This window comes from Takifugu flavidus, chromosome 1 (genome assembly GCF_003711565.1).
Source record: "Takifugu flavidus isolate HTHZ2018 chromosome 1, ASM371156v2, whole genome shotgun sequence".
NCBI classification, from domain to species: Eukaryota; Metazoa; Chordata; class Actinopteri; order Tetraodontiformes; family Tetraodontidae; genus Takifugu; species Takifugu flavidus.
In genome coordinates, this window is record NC_079520.1 from 21,299,836 (window position 1) to 21,321,480 (window position 21,645).

The 21,645-nt window shown below is 41.2% G+C and overlaps 1 protein-coding gene and 1 long non-coding RNA gene across 7 annotated transcripts in view; one reads left to right on the forward strand and one right to left on the reverse strand.

The window, feature by feature from the left end:
* LOC130538166 (dynein axonemal heavy chain 9-like) overlaps nt 1–21,645 on the forward strand; it is a 152,975-nt gene that overhangs the window by 129,545 nt on the left and 1,785 nt on the right. For 3 of the 6 annotated variants that reach the window (XM_057055548.1, XM_057055538.1, XM_057055563.1), the window contains 7 exons: nt 702–929; nt 6,414–6,605; nt 6,741–6,932; nt 13,495–13,665; nt 18,656–18,838; nt 20,563–20,816; nt 20,895–21,030. In XM_057055548.1, the coding sequence (XP_056911528.1) occupies nt 702–929; nt 6,414–6,605; nt 6,741–6,932; nt 13,495–13,665; nt 18,656–18,838; nt 20,563–20,816; nt 20,895–21,030 (1,356 nt within the window). The other 3 variants (XM_057055558.1, XM_057055571.1, XM_057055580.1) reach the window with 3 other exon arrangements.
* Nucleotides 14,925–15,922, reverse strand: LOC130539363 (uncharacterized). The gene is made up of 2 exons (XR_008954095.1): nt 15,804–15,922; nt 14,925–15,518 (listed from the first exon to the last, which is right to left on the reverse strand). It is a non-coding gene; the product is annotated as an uncharacterized LOC130539363 (long non-coding RNA).

A 21,645-nucleotide genomic window follows, 5' to 3' on the forward strand; every position in this document is an offset into this window, starting at 1 on the left:
AAGATGGAAAAATGACCTCATCCAGGCTTGTGCAATACAGTCACAGTGAAGTCACTGACTGTGCTGCTTTGACAGATGAATATGCAGAAAAGTGTGAATGATGTGCTACCAAAAAATGTCCACTGAATGTCAAAAACTCTGATGTGGGTTTTAAATACATTTTACCCTTTAATTTGCTGGAATCAATGTCATTGTAATAAGAAAAACAAAAATAAATAAATAATAATACATTTAAAAAAAACAGTTTGTGACATCAGTTCCACTACCTTCACTGCAGCCTGTTACATTGCACAGTTCTAAAGTTTATTCTCATCTTAACCACTTTTTTCTGTTCACGTTTTATGGGGATTGTACACATATGGACAAAGGCAGGGTACACTCCTGGATGAGTTGCCAGTTTACAGCACCCTATGTGGGCATTTGTGGGTTCGGTACCTTGTTCAAGAGCACCTCAGCAGTGGTTTGATAGTGGAGGAAGGTTCAAGAACACCTTCAATGTTTTGTTGGCATCAGGCCTCAAACCAAGAACCCTCCACTTCTCAGCCCAGACTCGCAACAAACTGAGTTATTACTGCCCGGCAGTTAATCATTTAAGTCTTATTTCTTCATTAAATGCAATGTTTTGACTTCTTGTTTCATGTAAGTTAAATATTAGCTGCAATTAACTCTGTAACCTCTGTTCTCTTTTACACTTAATCCAGAATATCCACTTGGTAGCTAGCTGGCTAGGTACACTAGAGAAACGACTGGAGCAGCACGCAGAGGCAAGCCATGAGAACTTCAGGGTATTTGTCAGTGCCGAACCCTCCTCCACCCCTGAAGGCCACAAAATCCCACAAGGAATCTTGGAGAACTCAATCAAGATCACCAATGAGCCTCCTACAGGGATGCATGCCAATCTGCACAAGGCACTGGACAACTTTAGCCAGGTACAAACAAAGGGCTAATTATTGTCACTAGAATAATATTTCTTAGCTCTCTGAGACAAGATCAAGTTAATCAAGATCATAGCATAGTTTAGCACAATTAAATTAAACTTTTTTTTCCAAATCAATTACACTGCTTGGTCAAAAAAGAAAAGTCGCACCAAAAAAAGGTCACATATGCTAATATTTCCCGAGAACAACTTTAGCTTTGATTACGACAGGCGTTCGCTGTGGCTTTGTTTCAAAAATGCTTCTGCAAAGTCACAAGATTTATTTTCATCCAGTATTCATTTTTCACCAATAGCTTGTATTGACAATAGGAGGGTCAGACCACTGCACAAGATTCTCAATGGGGTTAAGATCTGGATTCTGTGGTGGCCAATTCATGTGTGAAAATAATTTCTCATGCTCCCTGAACCATCCTGGTACTTTCATCTTGGAATAGGCCTGTGCCATCAGGAAAGAAAAAAAATCAATTGATGGAATAACCTGGTCATTCAGAATATTCAGTTGGTCAGCTGACCTTAATCTAAGTGTACTACACATACAGAGTATTAGTATCTGTTTTTCCTGTTCCCTGGAATATCCTGTCTGCCTTCGGTTCCTGATAATAAAGCTGTGTTCAACCGAACTCTGGTGTCGCTCTTGGGTTCTCGTCTGCTGCCTGACAGTACAATCTGGCCAGCAATGAACCCAGCGCACAACCTGTCCCCGCTTGACCGTTTGGAGCGAATAGAGGGGATCCTGCAGCAGCATGAGGAGGCAGTGGCGGCTGCCGCCACGGAGACGAAATGCACCGCAGAGGCAAACGCGCAGTTCACGGCACTTTCCGGACAGTTCAGCCGACTGTCAGCGCTCCTGGACCCGCCGACGCCCTCCGCTTCTCCCGTACCAACGTCAGCTCCGGAGTTTCTGCAACAGGGTCCTGAACCTCGGGTTGGTGAACCTGAACGATACGAAGGCGATCCAGAGACCTGCGACGCCTTCGTGGTGAACTGTTCCCTGCTGTTGTCCCTGCAACCTCGCACGTTCGCAACGGAGGCTGCCAAGGTAGCGTACACCATCTCGCACCTCACCGGATGGGCGTGGCTCTGGGGAACGGCCGAGTGAGAGCGTCAGTCGGAGGCTTGCTCCACTTTTTCGGCGTTCGCTGCCGAGCTCCGCAAGGTGTTCGGGCTGGGGAACTCCCGGGCTTCCGCAGGGCGTTGGCTGTTGGCACTCCGCCAGGGAGAGAGGTCCGTGTCTGATTATTCCATTGTTTCACTGATCAGTGGATTCCTTAAGTCACAATCCTTTGAGTTCACTTTGCATTGTACAAGTGGAAATGTGCTTACTATCACTATTAAACATAACCCTGATTTCTACTGTTTGATTTGACTAGTTGTTTAAATGATTGCTGAACACTGTCATTCAGGATTCTTACCCTATCACATGTCTTCCTCGAAGATGATGGTTCCCCACTAACTTTCCAGTTTTTACCAATACTTTCGAAAGTTATTTACCCAGTTTTAGTAGTTTTTGCAATCCTTTTAGATATCACTGTTTGCTGCACGCCAATGATTTGACCATTCTCAAAGAGACTTACATCTTTTTCAAAACGACAGGATGTGCATTTTGACATGATTCTTTAAGAAACGAAAAGCTCATTACATTATTTGGGGTTAAATAACTAGTTGCCAGCTTAAATGCAGTAATTATCCAATAGGAGGCTCTTATTTAGTTTCTTAGTTAAACTCAATCAGCCAAGCAATGTATTACAAATATTATTTATGTCTTTTTGTTGTCATGTTAAATTAGACTTTTTTAGATTTGTCAAATCAAATGTGAGCTACACAGTCTTTAATGAAAAGCACGAATGTGAGGTACGTCATGCTCAGGAAATTCCACAGATTGTGGATTTCTTGCATAAAGTGATAGTGATATGATAGAACTTTTTGGTCCTGGCAGTGAACTGCTCAGCTTCTGTGGAGAAGAGATCTGGCGGCAGATTTCGGGCTTTCATCGACACAGTTATTTATGGCAATATTATCAGCCTGAGACACAATAGGCAGCCTTATTGTGAATTTTTCAAATTAGTATATGGCTTCTCGACACTAAGGAAATTCTCTGACTTTTAGTGCCATGTTGAATTTATCATTTGGACAACAACAGGTACCTGGCTACTTTGGAAAGATGATTGCATCTTTTCCAGAAACTCAGCCTTCTGATGTCAATGGTAGGCAGGGGTTTGGAGCGGGAATTTCGCTTTTGTATGAGGGCTCAATGTTTTATACATTCTGTCTGAATTTTCACTTCGGGGAGGCACTTTTCTGACGTACACCTGTACTGGACTTTTGCTGTCTACAGATTTCGCAATATAAACTTTCTTCCCGATTGGTGCTTTTTCATTTTAGAAGTATCCAGAGTGCTTTTTGAACAAAATCTTCCACAACACATCGCAAGCTTCAGTAGCACCAGGACCTTCTGTGTCCATTCGCCAACATAAATCCATTTTCAAAGAAATCTACCGACAAATCCTCTGGGAATTACTCTTTTGCTTAGCAGCCTAATCACCAGAGTTGTGTATTCAACAAATAAATCAAATTTCATCCATTAGAAGCTTTACAGATTAGCCACAAATTCCAGTGGGGGTTGGGAGATGGAAACAGTGATTCCCCTCTTGGCAGTAGGTCAGACCTGCTACCATTGGTAATGTGAAAATGCCCAAATGTTGATCGAAGGCCAGTGTTAAGGCAGCATATTTCAACCTTCTTCTTTAGTCCCTATAGCTATAAAGCTGTGATGCAGTGTGCCGCTGTCTCTTCCAGTTATTCTTTATCTTATCTGCATTGAACCCTTAACACAGCCTCACTGCCAATACATCTTGCTGTCTGAGTAAATGGCTAATCAGAGCATTATGCTTGTGAAACCTGCATTATGCAGAACATAAATAAAGGAGGGAATATTACAGGTATCTGTAGTCATTGAAAGCTAAGCATTGTTAGACTAAGTCCCTGTAATAGTCCCTTGGCTAAGCCAAAGAAATGACTGTTTTGTCACTCTTGACCTTTTCAGCTGCAAGCGTTAGTGCCTGTATTCATTCTTGTAAGATGGAGCTGTGGTGAATTGAAGTTAAGATCTGGTAAAATTATTTTTTTATTCAGATAACATTTATGTAATTCTGCCGATGAGTATGGATTATTCTGTTTACTAATGTTAAACATGATCAATCCTTTATTTTTCAATTTTCCTAGTTATTCAGACTTGCACATACTTCTTGTTACTCTGTTCAGACATACTGAATTAGGTATTTCAGTGAATGTGTTCTTGTGTGACTGACTGCACGTTATTTCCTCCAGTCCATGAGCTGGCTGCTTATGCATCACTTTCTTCCGTGTTGTGCAGAGGAGTACCATGCAGAATATTAACTAAATCTCCCATGGGGTGTGTGTGGTAGTCAGTCTTCACTGTACTTGTGAATGCTGTCAGCTCTCGGGGGCACTGCGCCAAGAAGAGCTTTCACTGAGGCACTCACCGTGATATATGCTGGAACAAGGAAAATTAAGCCGTCCTTTTTTCTGAAGAGATTGTTTTAGGCATGGTCATTTAACTGGCTCTAACTGAGGTTAAAACACATTTATATCCATTTTTTATTTTATTTTTTTTGTCTAGCGTAATGAGACTGGAAGATAGTTGGGGTTATAAATGCCTTAAAAGTTGTGACAATTAAAAGAGCCTCTCATCATTGGTTTAATGGCCATTTAGTCATTGTCTCTGTTAATTTGATCATGTGGTTGACAGAAGTGTAACACTCTGCTTGTGAAGATGGTGGATGCTTTAGAAAAAAAAATGCAATGGCTTAAATGTTTCCCAGGATGCAATTTCAAAGCGGTCAGTCATCAATCGCTGATGTAAAACTACTGCGAATGTAGCTTTATTGAAAACAAGTATTGGATGGCCTGTTGTGGTTCGGTTTCTGGTCGGCACTTGGACTTCTCACCTCCTCCCCTACATGCAGGAACGGCATCCAGGGGCGGGCCAATCTCCGAAGAGCGCTGAGCCTCCAGCGCACCTGCAGCTCGTTACGCCTAAATCAGTGCCTACTTAAACTCTCCCCTCTTTGCCTCCGGTGCCGGATTGATGCTTGTGTTTTTGAACCTACCTCCATCTCCCTGTGATCACTAGCCCTTTGCCTCGTTTGTTCTTTCAAGTAGTAAGCTTTTCAGTGCTTAGTCACTCCTTTCAGTTGTACTTTTTCCTCGACGGTTTTTTCCCATTTTTATGGTGATTTTTTGTTTTCTTTTCCGTTGTTACTGTCTCAGACTTTTCGTTGTTACTTGGTTTGAATGTTTTGGATATTTTGTCAATAAAGAACCTTTTGTTTGCACTCTGCGTCTGGGTCCTGGCCTCCTTAACTGTTCCGTAACATGGCCCTGGCCTTCGGGCTTTAGACAGCATTGCATTAAAACCAGAAATTAGTATGTAGTGATGATATTGAAACGATAGGAGTCAGTGCTGAAACCGTTTTATGGTACGTCAATTCTAGATTCTGCTCCTATGTGCTGTTTGTTCGCTCTGTGTCCTGTGGGTTTTCTTCTCTGTAATAGAATGTGATCTGTCAAGGGAGCAGTTTTAAACACGTGAGGCACCTCTTGATGGCTAAGAGGCAGAAATTGACTGAATTTTAAGGGACTGACCTACAGTTAAAAAAAGAACAGTGGGGTGAGCAGAAAGTACAGATATTATGATCTCATTCATTTAAAGTTTGTATTACAGTGCACAGGCATTGATGATACTCCACTCCCACAATGTGCTATTTGCAAAGAATCACTAGCCAATTACAGTATGAAACCAACTCTGGCTTCATTTTGACCCATTTTTGGTGGAAAAGTTTGTTGAGCTTTTAATAGAAAGGTTAGAGGAATTGCAGGCTGAAAACCGATTAAACAAAGTCACTGGGGCAGAGTATTGTGCAGCAGTAGAAATGAGGCAGTTAAACACCATAATACTGGTGAAAAGCTCCTCCTTCCTGCTGCCAGAGTTCTGCAATGAGGGTCGGGAAAAAAACATAACTGAAGATCCACTGGAGACATTCAAAGTCAATTTCTATTTTTTTTTTTTTAAATTTTAAAGATAGGGTGAGGCTTACATTTTTTATATTTTGAATACCTCTAGATGTATGGATGGATATTGACATAGGCAAAATAACAATTTATTAATTACCTGACTGAATATTCTGAGATGTATTGTAATATTACATTAAATGTATATGTATATGTCATATAACTGTGTTTACATTGTCAAAAAATGCAAATTATAACGAAGGGTCAGAGTTCAATGCGCACAGGGATTTCTGGCCAAAATGTAAGCGCCAAAGTTTACAAATTTTACAATAAGTTTAAACACAGGAGTAAATTTAGTACTGGTTTAATCATCTGGTTTCATTTAGATTCAGCAACTGGCATTGCACAGCCGAGCACTCAAACATTGTTTCTTGTTTTATTTCAGAACACGCTGGAAATGTGTGCGCGGGAGAATGAGTTCAAGGGCATATGGTTTGCCCTGTGTTACTTCCATGCAGTGGTGGCAGAGAGGAGGAAGTTTGGACCTCAAGGATGGAACAGATCGTATCCCTTTAACACTGGAGACCTTACCATTTCCATTAATGTCCTCTACAACTACCTGGAAGCCAATCTTAGGGTAAATGTTTCTTTTTTTTCTTTTAGTCTCTCTTTGGTGTACAAAGACCACCTTTTATAATCTTAATGGAAAACCTGGACATATGTGACCTCAGCAAAGGACCCAGGAAACTTTTCTAACAAAGCTGAGTCCTAGGTGCCATTTGATGACCTGCGCTACCTATTTGGGGAGATCATGTATGGGGGTCACATCACTGATGACTGGGACCGCCGCCTATGTCGCACATACCTGGAGGAGTATATTAAACCTGAAATGATGGAGGAAGAGTTATATCTTGCTCCTGGCTTCCCCTTGCCTGGAAACATGGACTACAACAGTTACCACCAGGTGAGGCACTGACTCATATAATTACATTTTTTAAAGAAGAAATCCAAAAATAATGGAAACAAGAGAGCAATAAAAACCCATAACTACTAAAACCTTAAACACTGTGACACTCAATGTAACAGGCTTCTGTGTGGCCAGCTACAGCTTAATAGCACAAGAAGGAGTACATAAGACATTTACTTGAAGTAATCATAAAATGACCCTGGTATTTCAATGGATATCTAGAAATCATGTTCACATAGATACTTACAAACTTACACTTTAATACTTATATAGTGCTGTCATTGCCTTTAACATTTTAATTTCAACCATCATAATTTTACACATACAGTACTGTTACTGTTTAATGTTAACTATTATTAATAACAAAAGTCTTATTATAGATCATCGTTGTAGTTTGAAATAATTCTGCAAGCTAGAGCTTATTCCGTTTGTGGGAACAGTTTGCTTTTGTAAAATTGAAACAGGGACTGAAGTGCTAAGACTGAGTAAGAAAAATACCAAGCAATAGTAAGCAAGTTATGTTAGGTACCAAATCTAGAAACTTTCACCACAAAATGTATTGAAGAGAAATTGTGTAGTTTAGTCAGGCTGACCTTGAAATGAATGACTTTGAAACATACTATATATACACTGCTCACAAAAATTAAAGGAACACTTTTTTTATTGGGCCTGGCATGAATTGAATTAAACCTGTCTGATAATTTTCTGGTTGGTTAAGCAGCTGAGGGCCTCGTTAATCAATTTCAGCTGTATTGGCGTTCATGGAATTAACAACTGGTGCACTTCAGTGGCAACAATTAGAAAACCCTCAAAACAGGACTGGTTTTACATGTGAAGGTCATTTCAAGTTTCTCCCTCTTGATCTTTTTTGGCTGGTTTTCCACTCGTGCTGATTTTGGCTTGCGTAATTATCTCTACTGGCAGTATGAGGCGATTCCTTAACCCTACAGAAGTTGCACATCCACACGTGCTGCAGCAAGAAGGTTTAATGTGTCTCCCAGCACAATCTCCAGAACATGGAGATTTCAGGAGACTGGTGGTTATTCTCGGAGAGCTGGACAGGGCCGTAGAAGGTCCTCAACCCCTCAGCAGGACCGATACCTGCTTCTTTGTGCAAGGCGGAACAGGCCGAGCACTGCTCGTGCCCTACAGAATGACCTCCAGAGGGCCACTGGTGTGAATGTCTCTACCCAAACAATCAGGAACAGACTTCATGAAGGTGGCCTGAGGGCCCGACGTCCTGTAGTGGGCCCTGTGCTCACTGCCCAGCACCGTGGAGCTCGACTGGCATTTGCTCAAGAACACCAGAATTGGCAAGTCCGCCACTGGCGCCCTGTACTTTTCACAGACGAGAGCAGGTTCACCCTGAGCACCTGTGATAGACGTGAAAGAGTCTGGAGAAGACAAGGAGAACGTTATGCTGCCTGCAACGTTGTTCAACATGACAGGTTTGGTGGTGGGTCAGTGATGGTCTGGGGAGGCATATCCATGGAGGGACGCACAGACCTATTGCCTAGGAAATGGTGCTCTGACTGCCATAAGGTATCGAGATGAAATCCTTGAACCCATTGTCAGACCCTACGCTGGTGCAGTAGGTCCTGGTTTCCTCCTAATGCACAACAATGCCCGGCCTCACGTGGCAAGAGTATGCAGGCAGTACCTGGAGGATGAAGGAATTGAAACAATTGAATGGCCTTCACGACCCCCTGACTTAAACCCAATAGAACATCTCTGGGACATTATGTTTCGGTCCATTAGGCGCCGCCAGGTTGCTCCTCAGACTGTACAACAGCTCAGGGATGCCCTCACACAGATCTGGGAGGAAATGCCACAAGACACCATCCGTCGTCTCATTAGGAGCATGTCAAGCATGCATACAAGCTCGTGGGGGCCACACAAGATACTGAAAAGCATTTTGAGTTGCAGAAATTAAGTCTTGGAAAAAATGGACTAGCCTGCCACATCTTCATTTCACTCTGATTTTATGGTGTCTACACAATTGAGCCCTCTGTAGGCTGAAAACTTTTATTTCCATTAAAAGACTTGGCATCCTTTTGTTCCTAAGACACTGCCCTGTCGTTATTTGTATAGATATCCAACTTCATATTGAGATCTGATGTATCTAATGTGTTTCTTTAAAGTGCTCCTTTAATTTTTGTGAGCAGTATATTTACATATATATTCTAAATACCAAATAAAATCATTTTTATATAGCGTTTGTTGCAATCAAAACTGTCTTCTAGGCACTTTAAAGAATCCCAGAGCCTGACCCCCAACAAGCAACAGTGGCAAATGGAAATTAAAAAAATTATTGGAATTATTGCAGTGGAAAAACTCCCCCTTAACAGGAAGAAACCTTGAACAGGAGCAGGCTCATATGGTAGTCCCTCCTGCTGTTGGCCAGCTGGGTAGAGAGGGAGGAGAAGAGAGGCGAACAGATATGGACATAAACATAGACATAGAGTTGAGTGGGGGTCAGAGGTTGGCAGGTCAGTGCACAGCTATGAAGTCAGCAATACCTTCAGATGGTTACAGAGAGAGGAGGTGGGGTGGCAAGCACAAAAGCTACACAAGAAAATGTTTTAATGACATCATCACTGACCTGAGAGGATGAGGAGCATAAAGGAGAAAATAAGGAGAGGAGGAGATAAGGCCTAAAGGAGAGGATAGCTATCAACATCTTGAAATCTAATTATAGATCCTTTCTGTCACGGACGGGGTGATCAGGACCCGAACGCAGGCCAGGACACAGTGGTAACATGGTCAAACAAGCTTTATTTACAGGGGGGAGGGGGCACACAAAGAACACGAGGAACACGAAGGCCGCCCTCCAGGAGACACGAAGCTGGAGCGGCGCTCCAGGGCGCAGGGAACAGGGGCGGCCCTCCAGGGTGCAGGGAACAGGGGCGGCCCTCCAGGAGACACGAAGCTGGAGCGGCGCTCCAGGAGACACAGAGCAGCTGGAGCAGCCCTCCAGGAGACACAGAGCAGCTGGGGCAGCTCTCCAGGAGACACAGAGCAGCTGGAGCAGCTCTCCAGGAGACACAGAGCAGCTGGAGCAACCCTCCAGGAGACACAGAGCAGCTGGAGCAGCCCTCTAGGAGACACAGAGCATCAGGAGCACACGACGAGGGAGACAAACAAACACCCTGACAAGACGAACAGAACACCCTCACAAGACAAGCAGACACCCTGGCACTGACAGGCAGGCGCAACCTGCTTAAATAGGCAGCCCGATGTAAATTGCCTACAGGTGCGCCTGCAAGCAGTGCCAGCTGCCACCAATTGTGCCCCACACCACCCCCTCTAGGACAACGACCGACACAACCCAAAAACCCTGACACTTTAAAATGCATACAAGTATTTTATGTAAATCCCTATAAAACGTGACTGTCAACTGCTTTGTTTATTTTTATTTTTATTATTATGAGTAATTAAGGAGCTCTGATGTTTGTGATTTATTTTACAACACCATCTCTAATTTCTATTTACATGCATTAATTAGACAGTGTAGCATCCATCTCCAAGTGGCTGTGTGGGGGGGTTTGTGTGTAAGGTATCAGTTAACAATTATCTTCTTTTTTAAAGATTTTGTTTTCTTGGTTGCATAGACGAAGGAAGAATAATGTGTCCTGCCTAGCCAAGGACCTATGAAATAATATCAACGCAAACAGTGTCTGACCTTTTGTGGAGCTGATATAACTTTTCTGCAGGACAGAATCATATTAGCTGATGACATTGTAAACATCGCCACAGGGCACAACCAAAAGTAAAATAATTTAATACCATCAACAGGACTGTGATTTCATGTTGTCTGGCTTAGGTGTGAGACTCTGAGATGAAAGGTTAATGTTTCACACTGATGCTAATCATTTGAAGAGGTGACCAGGTTTTTCACAGCATTAATTTATTCGTTGTGTACCTATGATTACTACATTTGATGTGTTTTGTGTAGTATGAGGCATCAAACATTAGCAGTAAACGACATGGCTCAAAAGATATAAAAATATACCTTGTGGTTGCCTCACTTTTAAATTAAGCCACACTATATACTCAAATCAAATCAAATCAATCTTTATTTATATAGTGTCTTATACAATCAAAATTGTTTCAAGGCGCTTTCCAGAATCCCAGGGCCTGACCCCAGACAAGCAACAGTGGCAAGGAAAAACTCCCCTTTAACAGGAAGAAACCTTGAGCAGGACCAGGCTCATGTAGGGGGACCCTCCTGCTGATGGCCGGCTGGGTAAAGAGAGAGGAGAAGGGGGAGGACAGGTAGAGGATAGAATAGGTAGGAGAGGAGAGGAGAGGGGTAGAGGAGAGGTAAAGTGAAGGGGAGGTAGAGGAGAGGAGAAGGAGAGGGAGGGGGAGAGGAGATGAAAATAAGTCACTATATGTCACTAAAATAAGGAGTCAGTATTATTGCTGAAGATGTCACCTCACTAATGGCATGTAATATAATGTCATACATACATACATATCAATCCTGAGAATTTACAGGTGTTTGTACATGCAGTGGATTTACATGTGGAAGTGGTACGTTTGTTCACTTCTTGGTTTAGTCTGAATGCTGATTCATTTGGCAAAATGAGAGGGAAGTCTGGGCTTCTCTTCTTAGGCTGCTGCCCCCGCGACCTGACCCCGGATAAGCGGTAGAGGATGGATGGATGGATGGATGGATGGATGAATGTGGATTGATTTATGGTTTTGTGTGAACTAACAATGATTGTTTGTATTTGTGCTGTAGCTCAAATGTTATCGGTAACTCTGTTCAGATTTAGTCCATGTGTTCACACAGGGAGTAGCTTAATTTTCCTGAGTCTGGGTACTGCTCATGAGGAGGATTCTAGCACCACTGGCACATGGTGGAGTGTTTTGGGCTTTTTGGCATTGATCTGTTAGCTCACCAAGATGAAGAATGATTTGAATCTTGAACAATGAACAGGGGGTGGAAAAGAACTCCAGAGGGCTTTCCCTGAACACCATCTGGAGCCTGAAGTATTTTTGGGACTGGGATTGCAGTTCTACTCTTTTTGGACAATATGCAGGTGTTTGCAACCAGCTAAATTTAGCCAACACTTACAGAGGAGTAACTTCAAAGTGTTTCTCTATTAAAAACAAAATTTTCGCCATCACAGCATTCATCTGTGGGTTCTGATTAGAAGATTTTTTTTTCCTCTTTTTCTATTTAATTTTTGTGACTGACAAAAAGCAGCCTGAACTTATTTTATCTGGAAAAACTTTAAAGCATTATCGAGCAGCAGATGGAAAATGCCACATTTATTTCTCCTTGTTATAGTTGTCGCAAGGATGAACGGCGGTGGAGGAGACAGAGGGAGATGGGAGATTCTTTACTCCAAAAATGCAATTTTTTATTTACCAAAAATAAAGTGGCGTCAGAAGATGCCAGGCTAAATCCATACAATACATACAGACCCTGCACACTCTTACACACCACCCCTTTAACTCTTTTTCCAACAATTTTCTTTTTCCTCCAAAACAATGACCAACCAACAAGAAGCCCTCTCTTGGGCCTACTACAGGGCTTTTATACCTGTAGCCCCTCCCACAGGTGAAACCAATTATCAAAATTATTACGCTAACTAATACATTTACAAACTCAAAATTACAACCGAAAAGAAAATACAAAATATGCGTAAAACTTCCAAAACAAATTTCATCCACCAACAACCACCCAGTGCACAGTAAAATACATGTTCAATTTACCCCAATAAAACACCCCCGCTAAAATAGATTGTGCCGTAGCACCCCGCGAAACCCCTCCATATATACAATCATGGACCAGTCCTTCGGTTTCCCCAAATGAGGAAGTATGTCCTGCTGGTGAGCTATGGTAAAAAAGTGGTGTGTGTGAAATGCTTAAACCGAGTAACCCAAGACAGAACAGAATGGAAATGAAATGTTTGTGTGTGCGTATGAAGTGTGTGCGTAAGTGGCACGGCTCACTCCGTGACAATAGTCATTAACAGGCTGTCATTGATCCTTAATGTTCGAATCTCTTTGAGACGTATCTCATCATTGATATGTCTCCATTCTTGTCCTTTGTCAGCATCACTACATAAGAAAGATTAGAAAAGGAAAAAAATAGACTTTCAGACTGGACAAAACAAAGTTGCCAGCTTTCAAGCTCTAATATGTTTATTATGCGAGGGTTTTAACATAATTATTGAAACATTGTCCTTTTAAATTGGGTTTAAGGTGTCCTAATTTTGAGGATTAAAACACTGCTTCTTCTTGTTTTTCAGAACGTCTTTACTTGATAACCCTTGTTCAAAATTTCTTATGCAGCCTGCAATGTGTTTTTTCTGTAATGCATGCTAAATTCATATTCTTAGACCAGGTTTTCAAACTTGATTGGAGGTTTGAAATGAATGTAAACAGTTTTGTTTTTTTAAACTTTTGTCCTCATGATTCAATTATTGTTTAGTTTCCATAAAATTATTACAGCTAACAACAAATTTAAATGAAGCTCAGAGTCTTGATTTCAGATTGTTAAACTGTTCCTTATATTTCTGATACTTTTCTTTTCCCTGCACAGTACATTGATAACACCCTACCTCCAGAGTCCCCGTACCTCTATGGTCTTCATCCCAATGCTGAGATTGGCTTCCTCACACAGACTTCAGAGAAGCTTTTCCGAACCTTACTGGAGATGCAGCCCAGGGACTGTGCAGTCTGTGAGGGAAGCGGGACTACTTGTGAAGAAAAGGTAAAGAAAACTCGTCATACAAGAAAGCAAACAATAATGTCATTTTGGTCCACCATCATTAAGGTGTCCCAATTAAATGTAGCTTATTTAAATAGTGATTGTTTTTAAGACTGTCGGTGGATAAATCTGTACCATCAAGGTAACTGATTAATGCACAATTTTTTTCTGGGGAAAATTATTAACTATCCTAGTTACAAAATGTACTCAGTCAAGGTTAAGGGTTTATTTTTTTCATCTTAAGTGCACCTTCCTGTATGCACAATCTTGGTGCATATACAGTGTGTCCTGACCAATTTTCTTATTTCAAAGGTGAAATAAGATCTCTTCATCATGCAGTTGTTTTAAGACTGAGTTATTCTCCTAATTACCGGTAACCTATTGGTGTGTTTGGTTAGCAAGATGCAGTAAACCAATCAATCTACAGGTGCCACAGTAGACCGGCACAGAACCTTTTTTTAGTGTTGTACATATGTGGTGTCTTTAAAAATACTAATTTAATTCAGATTCAGATCCTTTATTGTCCCACACGGTGAATACAATATACATATCAGAATATATAATATTCAGATTGTGCTAGCGGGTGTTATGTTTATTGTGCAGTCTGACAGCAGCCGGCAGGAAAGATCTGTGATACCTCTCCTTCACACAGCGAGGGTGGAGCAGCCGCTCACTAAATGAGCTGCCCAGTGCTGTCAGGGTGTCCTGTAGGGGTTGGGATGTGTTGTTCAACATGGATGACAGTTTAGCCATCATCCTCCCGTTTCCCACCACCACATTAAATTATGTTATTGGTAATCATTGGCATATCATTGACATTTAAGTAGAAGGGTGTGAGATTTACTTTAAATTCAACGGTATGTTGTTCTATAGAACAGGATAATAAAGTTTTGTAATGATTCTGTTTTTCTTTGCAGTGATGAATTCTATTTGTGGCTCTGTGGTATCAAAACTGATGTTGTGCTGCTGAGAAAAATAGGATATGGCAGATCAAATACCTGGGGATAAATGTTCACACACCAGCTAGGAATTTTATTCTGTTTGTTGGTGGCTGAAGCATCTTTCATGCATCTGTCATGCTTCAGAACATTGGGCCAGATTCACCAATATGTTCTTAAGAATCTTCTTAGATTCTTTCTTAAGTTGTTATTAAGAAGTTTTTTAAGAAAACCCTACGTCGGATTCATCAACGCGTTCGTCAGCCCCAGAATTGTTCGCAGCTGTGTTCTTAGATTGATGAATGCCATCTGTTCGTAAGTTGAAAGCGCGTGCCAGGTGAGTCTAATTAACATACGATTAGCATAAGTCACCGCCCACTAATGCCCATAAAAGGAACTGCAGCAGGACCCTGTAGACAGAGCAAAAAGCAGCCAAATGCCCAAAGCGAAATGCCCAAAGCTTGCCTCTCCACGCCTGATTTCTGACGCCGTGTTGAACAATCAAGAAAGGATGGCTAACACGCTTGATAAAATTGCCTCAACCCTGATGACTATAGCCAACACACTTAAAGAAATCAACGAGAATGTAAAAAAAATAAGAATGTAAAAAAAATAAACGTGTAAAAGCTGTGCTCGGATTGTGACAATAATGCATTTTATTCACAAACGGAAAAAATTAATCGCGTTCGAACGTGAACCACGTGCCTGCAGTCTGGCCCCATCATTGCGTCAGGACGCACATCCTCACGGGGTTGTGGCTCTGTGTCCAAACACATCCAGCGCCCCTTTAACATGCCGATGGTGCGTTCAATGGTGGAGCGACTGCGCGCATGCATCTGATTGAATAAAACTCCTGTGGAGTCTGAGGGTTGGTCAGTGGTGTCAACAACCAGGGAGCCAGGGCATATCCTCGATCCCCTAATAAAATAAATCAAGATAAAATCAAATAAAAAGACAGTTTTGGCATGGTTTCAAATTTGGTTGATTAATGTTAAGTCATTGGCACATTTACGTAATTTTAAAATTCTCCGTAAATCACCAAAAATAGGAAATAAACAAATAAATAAATAAATATGACAGAATTATCATTGTAATATTGAATTTTATTGAACTGCACAAGAGAAGAAAACACAACCATGCCAACATGTCGGCACTGAAATGTGCGCAAGAGTACTCCTGAGTGTTCGTAGGATTTGTTCTTACCTACGAATAAATCCAGGATAAGAAGAAATTGGTGAATGCCACAATCTTCGTAAACTGTTCGTAAATGGGACTTAAGAACAAATTTGTTCGTAAGAACGCTTCGTGAATCTGGCCCATTGAGAGCACAACAAGCTCTATTTTGTATGATGTGGACACATGTTTGTCATGATGGATGTACAGTGGGCCCTCTACTTACGAACATCTCTACATGCGGAATTTTCAGGTTACGTCACGTCTCAACGGGAAAATATTTCCTCTTGTTACGAAAGTAATTTCAGGATACGAAAGGCAAAAATACGCTACCGCTGGTACTCGCAGCTCGCGGAGTTTAGCAAACATAAACATGCTTGTAGCTGCTCTGCCATTGGCTATCGCTTAGTATCTTCCTGTCATCCCATTGGTTAGGAGGGACGTCAATATGGACAGGTTTCTGGTTTCATGGATAAATAAAGCTGAGTGATGTTTTTCCTTGTGTAGTTTCTCTGCTTTTCTCCCCATTCCCTCTGTGTGTCCATCGTTCTTGCCACCTTCATAGCTGTGTGCTGACCTCTGACCCCGCTGACCCACTCAACTCCTACACCAGCACTTTGTTATAATTAATGTATTTCTCTGATCTCTCCTCTACCTGTCCTCCCCCTTCTCCTCCCTCTCTACCCAGCCGGCCATCATCATTGGCATAACTTGTTTAATCTTTACAAAGGGACGGAAGGATGTGCACACATACAAAGGAACCTTGATTATCCTCATAATCCCAGATCGTAAAAGGATTTTTTTTCCAAATTTTGGTGAGGGTGTTTGTGTTACATATGTTTCCAGTGCATTTAAGCCCTTTGTCACTACATTAAATGTTTATGTGCCATTAATTAGCATTTTAACTTTTTCCTTTTCAAATCCTTAGATTTAGGGATCTGAAATAATACTCAAAAGATAATCAAAACATAACACATTTGGAGCAGTTTAAATATGTATTTAGTTAGTGGAAGCATAAATAACAGAATGAATAGCGTTATTTGAAACATTCCATTTGGTGTACATGTGTGGCTTAGAAACACAGAAAATATTTCACTTTCATAAAAGACAGTCTCGCTGTTGATCTGTGCAATTAAATGTGCATCCAACCAGTCACTCTAAAGCCCCTTGCACAGCGCATAAAATAACACGTCATCCCAGGTCTACGTGGGTTGTTTTGGCATTGTAAAAGGGTTGTCACAGCATTTTGTCTGGGTCGAATGGCCCTGCAATGGACCCAGGAAATTAGCGGGTCTCCTGCAATATGAAACCACAGAGCACAGGAGACATTGGAGCACAGCAGACACTGATCATAGACACACAAGAAAGAATCTCCATATTTCTATTTTTTATAAAAGAATTGGCAGACTATAGTCGCTTTCACACTGCATGAAAATAGCACACGGTGTCTTTCTTTATTATTATTGTTTAGACAAATTCTTTGGGAATAAATTAGTTTACTTAGTAAACTAATCACTGGAGCAATAAGTTTGACTAAATACTCAAATATCATCTATTAAAATCTTTTAAAAAGGGCCAACATTGCAAAGCATGAAACAACACTGACCATCGACTTTCTGACGTTCATGCTGTCCTTTGCTTACCCCGACGTGTCCCTGGTGTATATAAAGGCATAATGTTGACATTGTTGATGTGATGACGTATTAGAGGGAGGAAAAAAACAGTCACCCACCTCTCAGCAGGAGGTCAGACTGGCTATCTTCATGCCGTCCGGCTGGACTTCTAAATCGTGCAGAACCCGACTCCTGTGTTGGCTCCGTGCTGGAGCTCTCTGTGCGCACCAGAAGTTTGAACTAGTGCTTCCCTGTAGTGCAGGAGGACTGCCCTTTTTGTGTTGGTTAAATAAAACCTATTTTTGGATTTTTCACCACTGCATTCGTGCCTGCTTTCGGGTCCTGTTAAAACCCAGAACGTTACAGCGAGCTATTTATGAAATGAGCAAGTCAAAATGATCACCCCATTATATTTATTTAGAAATATATTCAGGATTCTTACAATTTGTCGATGTACATTGCATAACCGCATATGTTGCACAACACAACATAATTAACTATGTACATTTTTTGCCATTATGGAAAAACAACTGGGATTTTAGTTCCTTCATCTTTCTTTTTCTCAGCTCCCTTTTCATGTGAATTCAGTGTATTTTCCATGAACAGTCCAAAAATGGCACTCCACACTTCCCTTCTTTGGTGTTGTGATGGTAGACGGGCAGATGAGGCAAACGCTCTTTGAAAATGTCATCGTAAAAAAAGTCGTCCTCCCATTCCATATGAAAGTGGTTAGGGTTAGTTTTATTCTTCTTACTTGGTCCAGCTCCTCCACTCCTTTTTATACCCTTTCTTAAGTTTAAGAGAAAAAAACAAAATCGAAAAATTAACAGTAACAAACTGACTAGTTTGTTAACTTTGCTGCACTTTGAGTTTGCGCATGCGCAGTGACCAAAAGTCAAAAGTGTCAAAAATTCAGATGTCATCTGACTGGCTGCCCTGTAGATCAATCAAGTGACGGGATGGATGATAGGCTGTCTAATTTATTTTTATTGTCATGCAATCTACCAATAGTACGTTGGCAATTGACCGGTAGATCGCGATCGGCGTATTGAGCACCCCTGTTCCAATGGCTGCCATTGTTAGCAGTGTTCTCTTATCATAACCAGCAAATTACTATGACCCAAGTGTTTGTGCATTTATTCTCTACTTGTTTTGTGTTTGTTGCCGACAACACTTTCATTTGTACCAATAACATGGATCAATAATTGGTATCATGTATCTGCGTTTAAGCTCAGTCACTGTCCCACTTTTTTACTTTTGCATTAACAGGTGCGTACTACACTGGAGGAGATACTGGAGAAACTTCCATATGAGTTCAACATTGGGGAACTTTTGGGAAAGGCAGAGGAGAAGACTCCCTACAAAGTGGTGGCGCTGCAGGAGTGTGAACGAATGAATATCCTCACACAGGAGATCAGACGCTCCCTCCAGGAGCTCAGCTTGGGACTCAAGGTGAGGAGAGATGGCACTCATAAGCTAATTAATGAGTCTTGGGCATCATCTATCATGTGTCAGTAGACATGTGATACCTCTGAAGATTCATTGAAGCATGCATGTCTCTACCCACCAATACATTTTAGATAGATAACCTAATCTGTGAACAATAGTTGTGTGCTGATCTTTCTCAGACCTCAAACATTTTAGTTAGTTACTACATTTGTTCTGTGATGAACCATTGTTTCTATGACATCATTCAGCAAGGCAACTCAAAGCTAATATGTTATTTTAAAAAATGCTGCAAACATGGGGGATGTTCAGCTGTTGGCTTCTTGTCTAAATTCCACATGGCATGAGGGTTACTACAATAAAACGCATAAACATGTAGTGAACTGCCCTTCAAAATCAACCAGAGTCCCCTTAATTTGTTGTGAACACCGATGGTGCATTGATTTTGATTCTGCTGTGTTAACATTTTTGCACAACAAAACCATTTACTCTGTTGTGACTCAGGTTGTCCCTTAAAGAGCAGCAGAAAGAAATTAGGTGTCCTTGCTGTGGGTGTACGTGTGAGTGTACGTGTGAGTGTATGCAGGTTTGAAGCCTGACTGAGTTATGTGCTGACAGCTAAACAATAAGAAAAGGAGGGAGTGACCGAAACATGTGAAAGTGATTGTCACGTGGTTTGAGACTTCGATCTTCTATCACTTCAAGCCCCAATAAATTGACTCAGTGATTTAAAAGCCATGTTGACTGTTGTACCAGCAAATGGAATCTGAGTTTGCATTTATAGCGGAATAAATAGGATCTACCAGACTGCTGGTGACGTGATTTACTATAGTCATGCAGGTGTGGCTGAACTGACATTTAAGTAGAAGGGTGTGAGATTTACTTTAAATTCAACGGTATGTTGTTCTATAGAACAGGATAATAAAGTTTTGTTATGATTCTTATAAATGGATATCTGTACAGTCACTATCATAGTAGTCTTCAACAATATTGACAATATCTTGCAAAGTTCTCTTTGTTTTTCTTTGCAGTGATGAATTCTATTTGTGGCTCTGTGGTATCAAAACTGATGTTGAGCTGCTGAGACAAATAGGATATGGCAGATCAAATACCTGGGGATAAATGTTCACACACCAGCTAGGAATTTTATTCTGTTTGTTGGTGGCAGAAGCATCTTTCATGCATCTGTCATACTTCAGAACATTGAGAGCACAACAAGCTCTATTTTGTATGACGTGGACACATGATGGATGTACAGTGGGCCCTCTACTTACAAACGTCTCTACATGCGGAATTTTCAGGTTACGACACGTCTCAACGGGAAAATGTTTCCTCTTGTTACGAAAGAAATTTCAGGATACGAAAAGCAAAAATACTCTACCGTTGCTACTCGCAGATCGCGGAGTTTAGCGACCGTAAACATGCTTGTAGCTGCTCTGCCACCATTGCTTGTTGGGGGTCAGGCCCTGAGATTCTGTAAAGAGCCTAGAACATTTTTTGGCTGTAACAAGGAGATTTTTGTAAAAAAAATAAAAAATAGGATGACTAAATTAGACATACAAAACAAAGCTTGCTGACATGTCTCAAATTTTTTTAATTGTATTTTTATAAGTATCTCTTTACACATGCAAGTGTATCTCTTTACACATGACAAAAAAATTATCAAACAGCAATTAAGGCCATGCTCTGTTGTTATTTTAGCTGAATTCTGTCCTTTCTTGTTGCCTCAGGGAGAGCTAACCATGACCAGTGGCATGGAGAGCCTCCAGAATGCTGTCTTCCTGGATATGGTGCCAGACAGTTGGAACATGCGTGCCTACCCATCCATGTCTGGCCTGACCATGTGGTTCATTGACCTGCTGGCCAGGATTAGGGAGCTGGACACCTGGTCATCTGACTTCCTGTTACCCTCTGCAGTGTGGCTGGCTGGCTTCTTTAATCCGCAGTCTTTTCTCACAGCTATCATGCAAACTATGGCTCGAAGGTAGTGAAATACATGACGACAGTTGAGATGACCATACATTAGTATTTGATTGAACATCTCTGTATCTCTGCATGATAGAAACAAGTGGCCTCTGGACAGCATGTGTCTGCAGTGCGATGTTACCAAGAAGAATCGCGAGGACTTCAGTGTTGCACCACGTGAGGGGGCCTATGTTCATGGGCTTTACATGGAAGGTGCACGCTGGGACACACAGGTACTAATTCAGTCATTGATTTCTGTCTTTTTTTGTCTGTTTCATTTTTGAACACAAGGGCAATGGAGTTGTGGTTTTTCACATGGCCCTTTAACAGCTCAGATGAAGAAAAGTACTTGAATGAGGGTGAAACATAGCCTACACTTTGAGCATCATTCTCAGTTTATTTCAATAGCAGGTGAAACATAAAGGTGTCTTTCCCATCATCATTAACGAGAAGCATTAGAAGCTAAATGATCTGGTGTGACGAGTCCTTTCACCAATTCACACTAATGTTCTGCACATTTGTCAAAGGTGGTAGAGTAGGCATACTGTACATACTTATGAACATAATTTACTACAAATAAAATAAGTAAATGTGTATCCTTATTTATGGGCTATGTATTTAGTATAAAAACCTGTCAGTCTTTAATTTTCTTTTAATGATGCTAAATTACAGTACATTGAATTTAATGGAGATGCTGCAGGTCCCAAGATTCTACTCTTTTTGGTCTTGCTATGTTTAACTGTAAGCTATAAATGAGCAAATGTATACTGTGATTCAGACTTTACATCCTGAAAGATTCCTTTACCCATTTCTTCTGATGATGGATGATAGAAGACCACATGAGCATG